The 19,412-nt window shown below is 40.4% G+C and overlaps 2 protein-coding genes across 5 annotated transcripts in view; both read left to right on the top strand.

The window, feature by feature from the left end:
- The window catches only part of fndc3a (fibronectin type III domain containing 3A), a gene marked incomplete at its 5' end in the record, with an annotated part of 50,476 nt that extends 40,313 nt beyond the window's left edge, over nt 1-10,163 (top strand). For all 4 annotated transcript variants that reach the window (XM_084351143.1, XM_084351144.1, XM_084351145.1 and 1 more), the window contains 6 exons: nt 47-196; nt 2,210-2,556; nt 3,251-3,463; nt 3,742-3,908; nt 5,919-6,043; nt 7,645-10,163. In XM_084351143.1, coding sequence (XP_084207269.1) covers nt 47-196; nt 2,210-2,556; nt 3,251-3,463; nt 3,742-3,908; nt 5,919-6,043; nt 7,645-7,968 — 1,326 coding nt within the window. In that variant the 3' untranslated portion in view covers nt 7,969-10,163. The remainder of the gene's footprint in view (nt 1-46; nt 197-2,209; nt 2,557-3,250; nt 3,464-3,741; nt 3,909-5,918; nt 6,044-7,644) is intronic.
- Nucleotides 10,164-14,741: 4,578 nt separating this feature from the next.
- On the top strand, nt 14,742-18,830 carry mlnr (motilin receptor; the record flags this gene model as incomplete). Its single annotated transcript, XM_084350144.1, has 2 exons — nt 14,742-15,525; nt 18,523-18,830. The coding sequence occupies 2 exons, from the start codon at nt 14,742-14,744 to the stop codon at nt 18,828-18,830; spliced, it is 1,092 nt and encodes a 363-aa protein (XP_084206270.1).
- Nucleotides 18,831-19,412: the final 582 nt, after the last annotated feature.

Genomic DNA, 19,412 nt, shown 5'->3' with positions numbered 1-19,412 from the left:
ATCGGTTTAAGTGCTGATGGGCATTTTCATTGTGTACGTCTTCTAGGCCCCTCCTTGTAATGGAGCTCCAGTGACAGAGTTTCGTCTGGAGTGGGGAGCTGCTGAGGGCAGCATGCAGATGTGTTACAGTGGACCAGCACTCAGCCATGAAATGAAGGGGCTGCTGCCTGCAAACAACTACTTTTGCCGGACACAGGTGAGCACTATTAAACACTTAATTTATTTTATAAAGCCCTGACTAATTTTCATTTGTTCCCACTGTTGAAATCACTGAGTAATTTCAGTATGATTAGTTTTTATAAAGACTTGAAGGAGAATCCAGGGTGCTGCCTTTTTAAAATGAATAATATGATTAGCGCAGGTTATCTTGACAAGTATTTGATAAGAACAGCAAAGATCAGCTGTGAGTTTTTTTTAAGAATATACAAATCTCTCCAGGCTTCTTCTCACAATCATTTGAAGGATATAGAGTTATTCACTGTATTCTTTTACTCAAACATTTGATTTGTTACCTCCCACCATCTCTCTCTCTGTGCCATTGTGGCTCAGTGGATAAAAGAGTGATTCTAACACTGTGAGGGTAAGGAGTCCAGTCCCTCTAAGGCCACAATGATTGAGAAGCCCTCGTATAAACTACAGTATATGGATTGTTACTGTTGATGCAATGATTATAGGTTTTTATGCTACAATTATAGTCTGAGGATTAATCCTAGTTTCAAAGTCTCATGATTATAATGCATTTATTTATTCCTTAATTTATTATGGATGTATACAATCACATGAGCATTTTTATTAAAAGGTTTTCTTGTATTTTGTTAGCACAGCATTTATTTGTTGCAACAGTTGCTGCCTTTTGGAACAGAAATAATGCAGTAAGCAAATAATATGGTACAAAATACCTTAGTAATAAATTACTTATTACACTACTTTTAGTTACCTTCAACAAAATGCCCAAATAACCTATATAGAACATTTAAATAGCCTAGATCTTTTTAAATAAATGAATGGCCTTGGACACAGGGATGAGCAGGCAGACAAAGGATCAAATTGTAGGCTTAGTCATATGAAACACAATAGACCTATACCTTCCATATTGTAGCCTATAATGACATCCTATAATGACCCATTATATCCCTTTTTGAGAGTAAGAGCAGAAACACTCGGTGTAACTGAGCCTTTACAATAGCCGTTACGAAACCATGACATTTTAAACTGGATAATGGTGAAATCAGTTAATTGCTACAAACCTAATTTTTAATACTCCTCTGCTGAGTAGAAAACACCTGGAAAGAAGAGATCTGGAACAGTCGGTATGCTGAATCACAGACATTTCTTCAGCCTGAGTAGAAAATGCATTATTCATAAATCCGTATGTCACACTTCAGTACTTGTAATTGTCATCCTAATTGCCTAAAAACCAAGATAAATTACATAAAGCCAGACAGGCTGTGGCTGAGTTTTGGATGATAAAAATAAGTATTTTACAAAAAGTAACAAACTAAAAAACAATGCTTTTCTTAAATCTCTCAATTTTTAATTCATCAAGCAGCTGCATACCAGGAGATTGTTGGTTTTAGACTTTGTGTGCTTGCCTAGGATAATGATTAATGCTAAACTGTTTTTGTATTGTAAACAGTTGGTTCACTAGTTACATGAAATAGCAGCAAGTCAGGCCCAGTGAACCCAGTGTTTGTGTAACAGAAGAGACAGATTCTGACTTTAAAACTGTGGCTTTGTCCTTTGGGTCTGGTTCAGGCTGAAATTTCAGGACGTGCTGTTCTCTTGCAGCCTTTTCTGGAGTTCAACAGGGGAGAGAGGGAGGGACGACTGTTGCTTATGGGTTATCACGCATGCAGTGTTTATTTTCTCCACTGCCACTATTGGTCCAGACCAATCAGACCAATCAGACCATCCCTAACTATTACATTCTTGTCAGGCTATAAAACCAGACTTTGGTTGTCGCAGTTGATTAAAATCACAACCCATATGGTCCTCATTTTTCAAATATGTAATTTTGTTTATTTTTTTACTGCATGGCTCTGCTAGAAAATAAAACCACACACTTCTTAGGACTTGCTGAAACTCAAACCAATCATGTTTACATTGGAACTCCACCTTGTGGTCATACAAGGCTGTTACACATGTCCTTCAACGTCACAAGCAAGACTTGATGTTGACGAGCTGACATTTGTGTTCTGCTGTCATGCAGGCTGTCAATGTGGCTGGCGTGGGGCCCTTCAGCGAGGCAGTGTTGTGCCAGACACCCTGCTCTGTGCCCGCAGCCGTCAGCAACATCTACGCGCTGAAGGAGTCCGAGCTTCACAGGTATGAGACTCCAGTGGACGCAGATGAAGACGAGGAAGATGAGGACAGCAGTCCCCGCCCGCCACCATTCTACTCTCCATCCACCTGCCTGGGCATTTGCTGGGACCCCCCGTGCGATCATGGCTCTGAGATCACTTCCTACCTGATTGACCTCGGAGAGCGCCAGCCCGTTGTTGTCGGTCCTGTCACCAAACACATCATCCAGCACCTGCAGCCTGACACCAGCTACAGGTAGGTGTCTTCTTGTAGGAACATCAAAATTTCACTTGTGCTAAACAACTTTGCACCTTTCAATGTCAACAAGAGCTTACAGTTCTTTCAAAACTGATCTCAGCGCTCACAAGTCAGAGAATGACAAAACAATTACAAACACAAAAGTGTTCACACATTGAAGCCTCGCTCTCTTTTCAATTTTTGTCTGAGCTTCTATAAATCCTGCTAGTTGTCCTTGTTGTAACAGTAATTGGGTCCTTGATTTTCAGGTAATTTGTCCAAGAAAAGTCCTTGAATTTGATGTTTAGGAAGGTGTGCAAACGCTGTATCTGAAACGACATCTGAACATGTCTTTTACACTGTATTTATTATATGCTTATGTTAAGAATTGTGTTAGTTATTCAGTGAAGTCTGGTAGGACAGCAATGTATTTTTCATTGTATTGAGTCTACACACTTTACTTGAAGACTGAAGTTGGATTAAAGTGCTGACTTTCAGCTTTTCATGAGTGTGTTCAGAGCCAGATACAGAGCTGTAAAATGTGTCCCTGTTGGGCTACTTACAGACTGTACATCAACAGAGGCTGAGCATCACTGTCTGCTGAGGAGATGAAATACTGTTAATGCCACTTTGACAGCCACTGCAGCGTTTCTGCTCAGGTCAGCTCAGTCCTTGCAGCTCTCTGATGTTGCCATTTCTCTTCTTCCTTTAGGCTCCGTATCCAAGCCCTGAACAGCCTGGGCGCAGGCCCCTTTAGTCACACCTTTAAGCTGAAGACGAAGCCCCTGCCCCCGCAGCCACCCCGCCTGGAGTGCACCGCCTTCAGCCATCAGACCCTCAGGCTCAAGTGGGGTGACGGCCCAGCCAAAGCCGCCACCTCAGACGCCCTCCAGTATCAGCTGCAGATGGGGGACAAGAGCGGCAGGTCGGTGGCCCATTAGTCAGGCGAGGGGAAGTGACCTGATAAGAGAGGAGACTGGTGTTTGAGGAAGAGCTTCAGATAACTGTATCGAGGAGGGCACAGAAAATAACGTACCATACACGGTGCCTTTTATAAGGAGAAAGGAACTGATGATGTGCTTTAGGTCACTGTATATTTCCTGACAGAGGAGTCACTCATCTCATTTGCTTTTTGTCATCTTTACCCTTTTACTCATTAAATCCTTTCTCTCTCTCTCTCTTTTCATGTTCCTGTCATTGCAGATTTATATCCTTGTATAAAGGACCATGCCACACACACAAAGTCCAGAGGCTTAATGAGTCTACCTCTTATACGTTCCGCATCCAGGCCTTTAATGAGGCGGGCGAAGGGCCCTTCTCCAATGTTTACACATTCACCACCCCGCGCTCTCCTCCAGCCCCTGTGAAAGGTACAGTGGCAGCACGTTTTCTCTTTCTTCCTTTTTTGCTCTCTTTCTTTCCCTCTATCTCACACTCTCTCTCTCTCTGTATCTTTCTCTATCTCTGTCTACCCGGTGTGGATCAGCTCTCTTTACAAACACTCACTGCTGACATACCGACAGCCAGTGTGCTCAGCTTTTAACCTCAGTTGACCCAAGTTTGACTTGCATTTGATCAAGACCCAGCAGCCCGAGCTTCACTTGTCGGCTGTCATCATGAGTTGGGTTGTTCAGCGCTGCGCTCCGCTCTCAGCCAGCCTCTGCAAAGCCTCTTTTGATCCTACATGTTGAAGTCAGTAATGAGGACGTGGGATTTATTCTCAGTGCGGCACCTCTTTCGAATCAGGCAGTCATGTGCCAGTTTGTCTCCCCACACAGTGAAGTGGACAGTCTCACCATTAACTGTGTGAATTTAGAATAACCATTTCAACCTAAAGTTTTAAGCTTAATATCATAATGCCACAGGGGATTAAAATCCTCCCTGCCACTGTACTTTGTGATGATTAACACTTAACCAGTTCAAAAGAGCCACTTATTTTTATTGTTTTTGCTTAAATTGCCACCTACCTAAAGAAGAGCATGACTCATAGTTATTGCGCACTCTCAACTAAAGGGGGAAAGTTACATGCAGTTGTCTCGAATTCACTCTAAATTCATCAGCTGAGTCACTGTGCATGCAGAAAGCAAGTTATCTTGTATTAAAGTAAGCGGTTTCTGTAACAGCCCAACTTTGAAAAATCCTCCAAACCTCTGATTCAGACAGAAAGATCACAGCACATGAAAACTTTGTTGGAAATGTGATGTGCATTTCATCTTCTAGTTGCTTTTTTTTAATAATCAAGAATTCAAAGCTTACTTTAGCAAATGAGGTTTGTCTAAATTCTTATCCTGAGGTGTTGTAGATTACAATGCATGAAAAACATCAAAAACTTTCCTTATCTGTGAAGCACAACTTCTGAGAAAATTTGCATTTAACCACACTTCCGCCGTACTCTCTATTTTTAGTTTAAGGATGATCTACTCTGGTATTGTGCTGCCACATATTTGCACACACTCTTTGCAGATGGTACGAAATTTGCTCGCTATCTTAATGTAACTGCAGTGACCATGAAGGGGTCAGTCAAAGAACTGTGATTGATACAATTACTGTCAGTCATACTGGTGTGCAGAATCAGTGCAAAACAACATTTGGTCATTCAGCTTGTATGTTGTCGTGAGAAGAGTTTGTAGGAAGCATTTCATCAACCCACCAATGACGGCTGACCTCATATATTTTATTTGCAAGCGTCATATTCGGCTAATTTTGGACACTGGTTCAAACCAAATAGTATTGTATTTTTTACTCAAAGTAGTCTTTCACACTTGTCAATGGCAGTAATATGGAACTACCCTTCAGAGAGAAGCTCAAATAAGTAGGTAGGGCTGCAACAAAGAATTTTTCATTATCAATTAATCTGCTGATTATTTTCACAATGAAGCCATTAATTGTTTAGTCTACAAAAGGTCAAAAAATTATAAGAAATGCACAATACAGTTTCCTAGAGCACAAAGTGACATCTTCAAATTGCTTTTCTTTTGTCCAACCAACAGTCCAAAACCCAAAGAATCTACATTTACTGTCATAAATGACAAAGAAAAGCAGCAAATCCTTACATTTAAGAAGCTGGAACCAGCAAGTGTTTGACATTACTGAAATGATTTATTGGTTATCAAAATAGTTGGCAAATAATTTTCTTTGGATCGACTAATTAATTGGAATAACCAATCGTTGCAGCTCTATAAATGGGTTGTGTATCATGTATGTGCCACATATACCATGTCAAACTTTTCAAATGGTGTCGGTGATGCCTAATGTGAGCTGTTGTTGGCAGAGCTGTTGGTCTCATTTTCATTTCCACTTGTCAATATTGTGACGCATACAATAAATCTACAGTAACTCATAACTGTCATTGAATCTGCACTCTGTCTTCCTCCTTTCAGCCCCTAAAGTGGAGCGTCTGGATGACAACTCCTGCGAAGTCACATGGGAGGCCCTGTCGCCCATGAAGGGGGACCCAATCCTCTACACCTTGCAGTGCATGATGGGAAACTCTGAGTTTAAACAGGTACTGACATTGAAGGTCTGGTCCTTCCTCTTTGTATCTGGTGTCCTCACCTGTGGCTGACCTACCATTCATCACAGCAGCCTTCTTATGCAGATGAGCATCCAGATGGATCCGGGGCCTTAATGTTTTCACAGCATTCTGTATTAGTCACCGCTGGCTTTAAATTGCCCATTATGCAAAGGTCATTGATCCATGTGGTATCCCAGGTGTCTGGCCCCTGCCAACACATTCATTCCTCCCAGTGGCCTCCAGCCATGTTAACGTGGAGTAATGGCCACTGCAGTTTTATGCTAATCTCGTCACATCGTACATGGCAATTGAATCAGGGAGGTGAAATATGTGGCTGCCATCCCTCATCAGTTGGTTCCCATCCTCACTGTCAGTCTCAGTGGCCTAGACTGAAAAGCTCATGTTTAAGAAAGGGGAATTATTCATTTGCTGAGGATGGGAATTTACTGAGGCAGTTTGCTTCAGTCTTTGCGATAAACTGGTTGTGTAGTTTGGCTGGTGTATAATGGATAATTCAATAATTTCTACATTTTTGCTAGTTTGAAACCCAGTATAAAAACTGTTTACACCCTTGTCCAATAGTTGTCTTGCCAAATTTATAAACAAGAATAACTGGGAATGTATTTCGGCAGCCTTGTTTACAAAGCTTTCTAAAAGCTTGTGGTTGTGTCGACTGAGCAAACAGCAGATGGGCAGATGGCTTCCCCCCGCATCGAAGGCGACAAATAACATAACTAATAAATTGAAAAAAGAGAGAGAAAAAAAGAAGTGACACTAAGCAGTTTTTTCTCTTCATGCCTGACAATGAAAGGCAGTTTCAGTTAGTCAGAAGCTGAAAGATGAGAAGGATTTAGCTTTAACGTCAGTACATAAGCTCAATACAACAATATTGGTTGCCAAGTTCAGACAAGTTCTGAAGATTCCTCAGAGGATCATTTCACCATTTTATACCATTTCCCAGTTGTACTGGGAAATCAAAGCTAGAAAATTCCAGTATCTTCACTACTAGCGAATTCAGCTACCTAGACTCGCTATTTTTATTGTCCAGCCAGACTGCCAGTTTACAGCCACCTCATCATGAGCATCTTCACCATGAGCAGATGCACGCTTCATTCTGTGCAGTGATACAGTTTAATTAGGTGTAATTGGGTAGAAAGAAAATGGTTCCTACTTGAAACTGCTCACAACAAGGCATGTGCATTATCTTGGGTCACCAGGTCATGGGTTCGGGAAAGAGATATTGATGTTGAGTTTTTCAAGCATATTTATATATATATATATATATATATATATATATATATATTTATTGTATTGAAAACGTATAAGCCGAGTGTCATCTAGAAACATTTGAGAGAAAGTAGATGTCTTCACAGTCGATGTCGCCAAAACTTTCCCTTTAAAGCAGCTGAATTACAGTTTTCCAGATTATCATAAACATGCAGGGATGTATTAGGGATACGCAAATGATGCATTTCTGCAATTAGGAAGAAAATCCATCTGACCTCAATGCAAAAACAAACATAATATTTTCTTTTTTTCCTCTTGTCTTATCTTCAGTTTTTTTAATCACACTTCTTCCCTCCTGTTCACAGGCCTACAAAGGCTCTGCCACATCCTTCCACGTCCAGAACCTGCAGCCCAGCAGCGACTACCGTTTCCGGGTGTGTGCTATCAGGCAGTGCCAGGACGCCCCCGAGCTGAGCGGCCCCTACAGTCCCACAGTGACCCTCTCCCCTCAGCGAAATGAAGTGGCGGTGAGTGGTGGCGCGACCGGCTCGGGGTCCAGGGCCGGCACCGAGTCCAACCGAGCCAGAAGAAGCCTGACAGACGAGCAGTGCGCTTTCCTCCTCCTCATGGTTTTCGCCGTCATCGCCATTCTCATCGCTTTCGTCATCCAGTACTTTGTCATTAAATGAGCAGTTTGCGCCACCCAGCTGCAGGGTTATAGCTTTATTCTTTCCCCCCCTCTCTCTGTTGTTTTGTATTCTTCGTTTTGTACTTTATTGTTTTCTGTTGTCAACAGAGTAATCGCATTAGGCACGTTGAGGTGCAGTCAGAGGAAGGGCTGGTAATTGAAAGCTGAATAGAAGTTAAAAATTGAGAACCTTCTTTGGCACCTGTGATACCTTCCTGACTCTTCTGCCTTTGTCACCCTGTCCCAACTTTGTTGTATCTGTTGTTCAGTTCAGATTTCTGTTCCATCATGATCAGCTTCCTGTGCAAAAGGAACTCAGAATGAGCAGGGATGTGGTTTATTTTGGGGAGAGGGTCGGGGGGAAGGGGCGCTTCGACTCATGTACTTGTTGATTACAGTATATAAATATATATATATATGTGTATAGAAATAGTCATTATTTATATTTCCATTGATGTGTCCAGTATGAAACTGTTTTTGATAGATGTGTTCCAAAAAATAGTATGTAGGTGTGTCATTAGCCTATGTGCTATTTGATCCTGGGACCTGGTTGGGCCAGTGTTTGCACAGTGGGGTGTGTGTCCAGATGTGTATACTGTATGTAGTTAGTGCCACAGAGGTACACGGCTGGGAGGGCTTCAGGGCCAGATGAAGGGACTTAACCCCCCTGCTGGAGTTTAAGGGGTCTTGTGAGAGAGGAAATGGAAAATGAAAAATCTTATTCACATTATAGAGCGTTCATTTAGCACTTTCCAACCTTTTTGATGTTCAGAATGTTTAAGGATGCAAAAATGACTGGAGAAATGTTAGTATATTTTTGTACAGTGAAGACACAAGGACCTGTAAGTTTGAGGGGGAAAAAAAATGCTCAGTATAAAGTTAGAAAACAAACAAAAACCAAACTAACAGTGAATTCTAATTATTTTTACTATCATATAGTTATACTGCTGCTTTACTCCGAAATATTGTTGTTCAGCACAAAAAATGTATGCTTACCTGTATGTTATATTTTGTTTTGTTTTTGTTTATTTCCCCAGTAATTGATTTTGCACCTTAGTGAAAGAAAACCTTGACTAACTGCGTCTTGGTCTTGTGATGCATTTTATAGAACACACTTTGAGATTGTGCAAGCCCTACTTGTGTTTTGGGTGTTTTAAAAGTTGTAGTACCACATGATGTGTCACTGAAACAGCTGATCTATCTCAGCAAAAAAAAAGGAAAAAAAAAAAAATAGAGAAAAAAAGTATGTACCAGTTGTTTCAGAGGCCTTAATTGGAGAGGAAAAAAATCTCGGGAGAATTTTCTTAATTTCTCAAGTTTTGATGTTTTTCTTTTAGTGTTAGAAAACACTAAAATGTGTTTTATTTACTTTTATTTTTTGCAACATTTATTTGATGTTAGTAATCATACGTAATCAGGAGAGAAATGGAAAGTAGTTCTATGTATTACTTATGATTTCTTTTGATTTCTTTTGTCAAGTTATACATGTGTGAAGTATATTTTTTTATAATATTGAAGTAATATAAGTTAATACTCTCCAGAGAAAATAATAAATCCTGAGTACTCATGAATCATGGAACGCAAATGGCAGATACAAAATGTGTTATATCATGTACTTCCTGTGAATCTAAATTTGCCTTTTCTCTGTGTGTTTAGTATTTGTAACAGATTGCTAACGCTGATTTTTCAGTGGTAATCTGGCTGTAAGGTCTAGTGTTGTTTGGTTTTGGGCAGATAATTGCTGTTGCAACCATAAAAATGAAATACAGGTACCTTGCAAAACGTCTTGGATAATTACATGATTTGGTCTTTCAGACATTCTGCAAATGTCTTCTCTTTGTCATTTAAAGAATTCAAATTCCTATTTTTGATAGCAATTGCAACGTGTGCCATTTTAACACCTCTTCACCCTGGGCTCACTACCTTTGGTTGGGGAGATTAACAAAATGCTACAAAAATGAGTAAAATATGCACAAAAATAGAGACCATTTTTATGTAATTTTAATGTTTGCAGTTACCTCATACACCGTACATTCCAAAATGAAAATTTGTTATACTATACATACTACCAGACATATCACTTTAAAATGTTCGTTATGGGAAAATGTATAATCATAGATATGTATCTAAAGTGTATCTGTATAGCCATGATATCTACAAAGGATCCATGCACAATAAAAGATTTATAATTCTTAATCATGTTTGTAGTTGGGTCCTATATTTGTCTTTCAATTACGGTGGAAACTGTATACCAAGTAATGACAAACTGAGTTCCAATCAGCAGTTTAACCACCTTTCTACATCTATATTAATCACAGAAATTTTGAGTTACTTTGATTATCCATTCATTTTTTAAAGTATTGTCTGATACTGGTCTGAAAAAACAAGATTTAAAGATTTGACAGGCTCTGCAAATGGACATTTTTCACAATTGTCTGATGGTTGACAGACTTTCAATTAAGCGTTAAATAAAAAGGTTTGCTGGCTGGCTGAGTACCAACATAACGTCCATGTTGGAAAATAAACTAGAAAGTAGCTGTCTTTAGACTGAAAGTAAACAGAAGGACTGAACCTGTCAGCTGCTTTAATTTTATAAAGAAAATCAAAATGGCTGGAAAGCCACTTTATATTTTCACTGAAGATGGTAAAGACATAGGTGCACACAACATCCCCTTAAATCAAGATTAAAATATGGACAGTTCAAGAGCTGAAGGACCAAAATTGAGTGTGATGGTGAGTCAGTTTTGACAGCTTTTTGTCCATTTAAGGAATGAGAAAAAGGGATATTCTGTTCTGCTTATTCTGTCAGCTAACAGAAACCTCTGCAAAACTGGAAAGAAGATTGAATCTATCCTTTTTATTTCCTCAGGTCTACTCCCCTTTTCCCTCCTTTCTCCTCTTACTTTCATTGAGTCTCTCAAGATGAGAAAACATGTTCCCAAAGCATTTAGAAGACAATAATCAGCCAGCAATCACGCAAGAATTAAAATCCAGATGTCATAGGGATACTTCTTCTGTCTGGTCTTTATTTCTTTGTGACTTCAGAGTTCAACACTGCTGCTAAATGTCACAGCACTGTGTGTGTGTGTGTGTGTGTGTGTGTGTGTGTGTGTGTGTGTGAGACACTGCTTAGTGAAAGCTTCTGGAGTAAGATATAAGAGTTCCTGTTCACTGCACAAACACAGCGAAGGTGTGTAAGAAAGACAGACATGATTAATGAGGGTGAAAGTGGCCTTACTCGTCTCAGTCACCGTTCTGTGTACAACATTAGCTCTTGTTGAGAGACAGACTGCAAAAAATGGGTAAACAGGCCTCCCCTGTCGTGTTGCTTTGACAGGAGTAAACAATGACAGAGGAGGGGCGTCCCTGCTGCTCCTCTGAGGTCTGACTGGTGCATCTGGCTGTGGGTCAGCTCCGTGTAAACACACACATACACACTGATGTCAGTGTGTCTCTTGTTATGGGTCATTTAGATCTAATGGACGTGGTGGCTCTGAACCAACAGAGCACACTGCTGGTCACCCAGCAGGTCATCCAGGCTTTGGTGACTAATGTTGGACACAGAATAGGAAAACCTGTAGATCAGGAAGTGAGAATACACCTCTGTGCATGCTCATGATGTAGACACTAGTTGGGAAATGCCATTCAGTTTCAGTCAACACACAGAGGCAACAGTCATCCAAATATCATATTGATCTGCAGAGCTTGCAACACTCTTTCTATCAGAGATACACAGATTATTAAATTCAATTCTAATACCGATGTTTGAAATCACATTTTGGCCAGTAGCTGATGCCAATGTCTTTGTTATTGTTTACCTTTTTTTAGTTGTCAAGACACCTTTCCTTATAAAATATAACAGTTTTAAAGTTTTTCATTACACTATCTTTGAACAAGTATAATTTCATCATACAAATGTATGAAACAACCTTTCATAGAACCTTCTTTCACATGAAAGACTTTTTTTTTATGTAACTACTTCAAAAGCATTTTTTAGCCTGCTTTACACGTACAGACTCAATGATAAGAATTTTTCAGTACTTAAAAGCCTTACTGGCACTGACGTCACAAGGCAGTAGCTCATGAATGAGCCAGCAAAAACGTGATGTGAGACAAGAGATAATAGTCATGATTCAAAATTTTAAAAAAAATAACAAAAACAGACTATTGAATACAGTCTGTGGCTGCGGTGGGTGTTGCCTTTCAGTATTCTTTGGGCTCTACGCAGGCACCTCACCTCACCAATATCACTGATGCATAATAGATGGTTACCGATGATGCTGATGATAAAACGATGATAAAACGATGATGAATGATGAAACATCAGCTACTGCCGTCATATTTTACAATAAGCCAACAGCATTCAACAAAGCAAATATCTACGGATGTAGATAGTTTGCCCACATATTGATGCATACCGACTTTCTATCTCTTAAAATCTGAAAACATCAACATGTGGATGAGTGGATTGTGAAGTCACTGTGCACTGACTTGTTGGTCACACTGCATTAAAAAGTTGCATTCTTTTACTGAAAAACAGATTTTAAAACTTGAACTCCTCAGGTGAAGGAACTCACACAAAGAGTTAAGGTTAGGTCGAGAATCTAAGTTGCATCACTAAGTTGCATCATTAATGATTAGTATTAGAATTACAAGTAATATAACAAGTAATATGACTTTTACTTAACACATACAGTGATAACTAATGCTAGGTAGTCATAATGTACCTAAATCCCATCAACCTAAACCTCTTGTTTGCAACTAGTCTAGAACATCAATAAGAAGCTTTAACATATAATTAATTGTATGTCAGCATTTGTAATAAATGCCCCTTTAATAGATTTCTATAGATGTGGTCCTCATAGAAAGTGATACAGATTTCAGGCTGTGGTTACTCCCCTAACTACTGAGCAAAGTTCATGTCTTAAAATGGCATTCCTCTTTAACCAGTGCTGTTGAAGTTAGGTTTATTATAACAAGCCTGATTGGTAACTTGAGGATGAAGACGAAGAGATGAGCTGGTGGGTGCGTGGAGTGATGAAGCCAAGCAGAGACAGATGGGGCTGGTGGACAATTAGGCAAACACAGAACTCATTTTTCAGTGCCTACTTCCAGACAGCTTGGCAAACATGCTGGGATTTCAGTGATTGATGCATTTATTAATAAAGTTATAGCCCTCTTTATATGTATATCTCTAATGTGTTTGTTCTCAGTCCAGATTAATTTGATCCTCAATCTGTATTAATTCTCTCAGGGGAGCAGCAGCAGCAGTGGTGGGGGGGTTCCCTCAAATCTTATTCCCTCCTCTTATGCCTTTTACCGTCATCAGTCCCGTCATCATTCGATTATGAAGATTACTTCGACACACACACAGCAGACAACCTCCCTGTTGCTCCCTGACTCCTCAGGGTACTGTGGAGGAGGTGCTCCTTTCTTTCTACATCTCTCAGCAGAGCTCAACTGGTTATTGAGCATCAGGGACCGGCTCTGCCACTTCATGAGAATCTCCTTCTGCTGCTGCTCTCCATCGACCCACGTCAACACAACCGAGGCAAAGAAAAAGTTAAAAGGTCCAGAGGTTCAACTCCACTTTAAAGGTAAAGTCACCAGCAAAGATTTCTTTTACAGCAGGATGTTGTTTCTGCTCTTAGAGGTGAAGTTAAGGGATCATATCAGTGATTTTGTGTTTTTTATCCTTTATATTGAGGCTACTATTCATGTGTTTCACTTTACTGAATATATTTTTGCAGGCATCCAGTGGTTTCCATTAATTTCTGTATGGAATGAAAATAAATGAGCAGGCCAGTTGAGTAATAATAAAACGTGCCTTTATCTTTGTCACAATTTACATTATTGCTAAAGGGAAATGCAGTGCAATAATGTCAAATCACCTACAACATTACCTTGTAACAATAATGAACCAAAAATAATACAGATTTTTCAGGCAAGTTTGAAGACACAGCTTACAGACGTTCATAATGTCATAAAATAATAGAAACCAACAGCTGCCTTGAATTAAAACAGTATAGAGTATACATATATGAATATATAGGAGAAATGTTAAGTCTACAAAAATGTGTAGTTAAAGGGATAGTTCACCCTCTTACTTGTCATGCTGTTTATCCAACTAGATTGTTTTGGTTAGTTGCAGAGTTTTGGAAATCTCTGTCTTATCTGGAATATTATGGAACTAGATGGCACTGGACCAAAAAATCATGAAATTAGAAATAATGACCCAGTTACTCACAATAATCCACAAACCTTGTTGTGAGCAGTTTCATGTAGGAACTCTTTTCTTTCTGTCGGACACCGTTAAAGTTTTCATCCTGCGTTGTCATGAGCATGAGCCTCTAGTCCAGACTTATTCAGCTACTTTTTTAGATGGGCCAGATTTGAAAAACAGTGAAGTGCCAAAGGGCCGGACTTTAATACTGAGCTGCAAACCACTAAGCTATCACAGAGCTTAAATGTGGTAAAACATTTCTAGAAACAGACATTGCTGTTGATACATTGTTTGCCAATTTGAGCATCACAAGCCGAGTGCCATCTAGTTTCATTATATTTGAGAGAAGGCAGACATCTCACAACTCTAAAACTCACACAGAAACAACCCAGATGGATAGATGTAAAAGGGAAAATGTGTATGTATGATTCAGGGGGCAATTCTTCCTTTGCGAGAGATAAAAAGTGTTGGTCCTTTAACGGTCTCATTTTTCTCTCCTCAGCAACTTGTATATTCACACTTTACTGCACCGGCACTTAGTGGAGGTTGGCATGCCCTGGACCAGACCTCAGGTGGACCTTCATGCTGGTGGAGCGGAGGGCATGGACCAGTACAACATAGAGGACCACCACTACGAGGGCTCCCTGTTCCCCACCTCCACCCTCATCCCTGTCACTGTCATCTGCATCCTCATCTTCATCATTGGGGTGACGGGCAACACCATGACCATCCTCATCATCCAGCACTTCAAGGACATGAAGACGACCACCAACCTCTACCTGTCCAGCATGGCCGTGTCTGACCTCATCATCTTCCTCTGCCTGCCCTTTGACCTCTACCGCCTGTGGAAGTATGTGCCCTGGCTGTTCGGGGAGGCGGTGTGCCGCTTCTATCACTACATCTTTGAGGGCTGCACCTCGGCCACCATCCTTCACATCACGGCACTGAGCATCGAGCGCTACCTGGCCATCAGCTTCCCTCTCAGGAGCAAGGTGATGGTGACCAGACGAAGGGTCCAGTACATCATCCTCGCCCTGTGGGGTTTCGCCCTGGTTTCTGCAGCTCCTACACTCTTTCTGGTTGGCGTGGAGTATGATAATGACACACACCCAGACTACAACACTGGGCAGTGCAAACACACCAACTATGCCATCAGCTCCGGGCAGCTGCACATCATGCTCTGGGTGTCCACCACCTACTTTTTCTTCCCGATGCTCTGCCTCATCTTCCTTTACGGCTCCATCGGATGCAAGTTGTGGAAAAGCAAAAATGATCTGCAAGGTCCCTGTGCTTTAGCCCGGGAAAGGTCGCACAGGCAAACAGTCAAGATCCTGGGTGAGTGGGTTATTCTTTTTCTTTTTTTTTTTCCTCGACTCGGCAGATGAATGTTGTGTTGTTAAGGTTAATGTCAGGGCACATCGTAACAGAAGAAAAACAGAAAGAGCACACCTAAACTACTACCAATGTGTGTGTGTGCAGTGGTGTACACTTACTCAGGTATTGTACTTAAAGTACAAGTTCGCCCAAAAATGAAAAATTCAATCATTATCTGCTCATGGCCATGTAGATGGAAAGTCAGGTGACGTTTCATAGTCAAGTGTTAAGAGTTACAGAGTTAAGTGTTACAGCCCGCCTGATATAATCCAAGTCTACAGAAGCCCTCAAACCCCCAATTGATTTGAAAGATGTTATTCACACGCTTTTTAAAGCTGAAATCTTGCTGTAGCTGCTAAGCTAAAATGTTAGTATGTAGCATCTTTTTAAAATTAATCTGGGATCTCTGGGCTTCTGGAGACTTAGGCTACGCAGGGCAAGCTTTCTGGAGCAAATCTTTGTCTTTTATTTTCTGGTAAGAAAACTCCCGCTGTCAAGGGGAGTGCTGCAATACATTTGAGGTACTTGTGCTTTGCTTGAGTATTTTATTACAAAGATATCTATCAGGAAGCATTTTTTTCCAGTAAAAACTTGGACAAATTTTTTTCCCATTTGCATCTTACAAGTAAATGATAAAACACAAAAGCACAAAGACATTTCACATTATCCCGAACGACACCCTCTGATTCTGCTTTCTGAAAACTTTCTCTGCTTTTCATTGCCGCAACCTTCAAAGGCAGACATCTCAGATCCAGGAGTGACAGCTTATAAAACTCTCTTTGTAGGTAAAAAGCTTGAAAACCAGAAAACCAGAAATCCATCTGTTCACACGGGTTTTCTACACTGGCTCTGTTGAGTGTGTCTGCAAATCTAACTTTTGCTTTCACATATTTAAAGAACTGATTTGTGCTCAATTTAAAACTTAAAGTAGTTCCACCTACTCTGTCTAATCCAGCTCTCTGTAAGTGCTCTTTTAGAAAGAGAAAACTGGTGTGTGTGTGTGTGTGTGTGTGTGTGTGTGTGTGTGTGTGTCATTGTTGATATCAGCTAGTTCATTATTCTGTTTTGTCTGAAGCTAATTGTGTCCTGCCTCTGCACATACTGATTGGCTTAATCTGGAGCTCTGGCATATTGTGCAGGAAACCCTGTTTTACAGTAAAAGACCGCAGCCAGGCCGATCTGTATTGGCCAAATATTTAATCATGATGCATCCATTAGGATATTAATGCTGTTCATTATCTGAGCACACACTGCGCAGAGCTCATGTTGTCAGACCTGCCTCCATTTGTATCCACGTTTGTTGAATCCCAAATTGGATTGTCATCAGAGGCCTCATACATCAGCCTTAATGGAAATTCACATGCTCCCACATGCTCATTTCTAATCTGTCACTCATCTCAGGAGTCACTCAATGATCACTCTTCCCATATGGCCCAGATGAGATCAATTCTAGACAAAACTGTGGCATCTGTTCCCACTGTAGGTCTTCAACTTATCGATAGCTGTCATTGTTAATTCACAAATGATTAGGCTTATGTGGGCCACATATACTTCTCTTCTAATTACTGAATTGATATTTATTATCCTCGCAGAAATTACTGCCCCCATGAGACAAATGTATGTTAATTTTATCTGCAGGGGCTTCATGATCAATATCAGTGTCTCCGTGATTACCTCATCTAGCAATGAAATTTCTGGCTCAATAAAGATTTGTTCTCTTTTGGATTTGTGACATGTTTTACCCTCAGTGGTGTTTCTGTTGCATATAGCTTTAAGTGAACATGAGCGTGGGATTGTGGAAATGTTCTATGGATATTTATTGCTGCAGGTCATTAATAAATGTCAAGGCTGGCTGTAGACCATAGATCATAGCTTACTTAAAGATTTTGAAAACCAATTTTCTTAATCAGGTATTTTTTATAAATGAGTCCAACTATTGTCTGTCAATCAGAATCAGAAATACCTTATTGATCCCAAAGGGGGAAATCGGGTTACGTTACAGTTGCTCCTTTTAGAATAGAAAAGTCTATAGAGAAATTATAAGAAAAATATAAAATAGGGAATAGATACTAAGAAATAAGAGTACATCAGTTAGGATACTGGTTATTGCAGATGTGAAATCTTTTTCTTTGTGTGATCTGATCTTGTAATTGGTTTGCAGCGTTTAAAAATGCCAGGTGTTTCAGCGTACCAATCTGAATTTACAAAAATAAGAAAACAGAAATGGTCCTTGTGAGAAAGATGCTGCTGTCAGTCGAATCTGATCAAACCACCCCCACACAGTCCTAATAAGGGACATTAGCATGTGTTTATTAGTGTTTATTAAACTCTTATTAATTTCAGAACAAAGGGTTTTTTTTTCTTTCTAACATTAACTTGTTGCTTAACCAGTCACAGATACTCAAAAGGTCTGTTCACCTAAAGTACAAAGAAACCTGGATAAGTAACACTTAAACTCTCCACCGAAGTAGATACAACTGCAGGTACTTTTTGTGAAGTACTCTTATTTAGTGAGAATATTGATACCACTCTCTCATTTGTATGGTAGGTAAAAGCTACCCCCAGCAGCCATGCTAGCTTAGCATAGCATAAAGACTGGAGACATTAACAATTTACATCTCTTTTGTTTAATCTCTAGAAAACACAGGGACTATAAATGCCAATGTGTCAAATGGTTTGACAGAAAGTTATGCTCCCAGATATTTCTTGTGACCTCCTGGCATCCTCATGGTGATGACAGAAAGTGACTAAATGTCGTTTTTCACTGTGCTGACTCCACTCCACCTCACAAATGGATAGGTTATGTCACGACAGGTTTGCACTTGGTATAAACATGAAAATAGTATCAATCCCCTCAGCAAGAAAGGGAATAATTGAATTTTCCAAACAGTCAAGCCATTCCCTAAATTCCCTCCTGCATGAAACTAATTTCGCCTTCTTACTTTATTTCCCCCTCAGTGGTGGTGGTGCTGGCCTTCATCATCTGCTGGCTGCCCTACCACATCGGCAGGAACCTCTTTGCCCAGGTGGACGACTACGACCTGGCCATGCTGAGCCAGAACTTCAACATGGCGTCCATGGTGCTCTGCTACCTCAGTGCTTCCATCAACCCCGTCGTCTACAACCTCATGTCACGGAAGTACAGGGCTGCAGCCAAACGCCTCTTCCTGCTGCACCAGAGGCCCAGACAAGCCCACCGTGGCCAGAGACAGCTCTCTGTGATCGACCACATGTCCACCCTGAATGAGAGCCTGACTGGGGTCTGAGCTGTGTTTTTGTTTGACTTCATCGCTAGGAGAGAGTTTTCAGGGGTCTTTAAAGTTCAGGAACTGCAGCTAAAGAGGAAACTTGTTGAAGACACGTAGAGGAGGAATGTTCGTTCTGTTTGTCTTTGAGGGGGGAAACAGGGCTGAGACCTCAGATTTATTACTACTCAGTGGCAGTTTGTTCACAGAGACTGGATAAGGATTTACAAACATGTCAGGTTCAACATTTTCAAGAAAATTTAGTGAACTGCAAGAGAAAATTTAAATTGTCCTGTTCCAGTGTTACACCTCATGCATAAGTATTTACCTCCACATTGTTTGCTGCTAAATGTTTTTCTTGCTTGGCGTCAGCGCTTACTGAACACATGAACCACTTCAGCTCACAGTTAACATCAATCCGCAGCACTGATTAATAAATGACAGATGATGTTTGCCACATTTGAAATGACTGTTCATTTACAATGTTTAATTGTCCCTTCAGCTCCATTCTGCTGTAAGATTGAATTTGTTTAATGTATGGTGAACACTTCTTATCACACTGTCCGTCCGTTCTTCTCATACATCAAGGAAAACAAAGCAAGT

Source organism: Pagrus pagrus (genome assembly GCF_965226575.1).
Source record: "Pagrus pagrus genome assembly, chromosome: 4".
NCBI classification, from domain to species: Eukaryota; Metazoa; Chordata; class Actinopteri; order Spariformes; family Sparidae; genus Pagrus; species Pagrus pagrus.
This window is presented reverse-complemented; position numbering and strand designations above follow the sequence as displayed.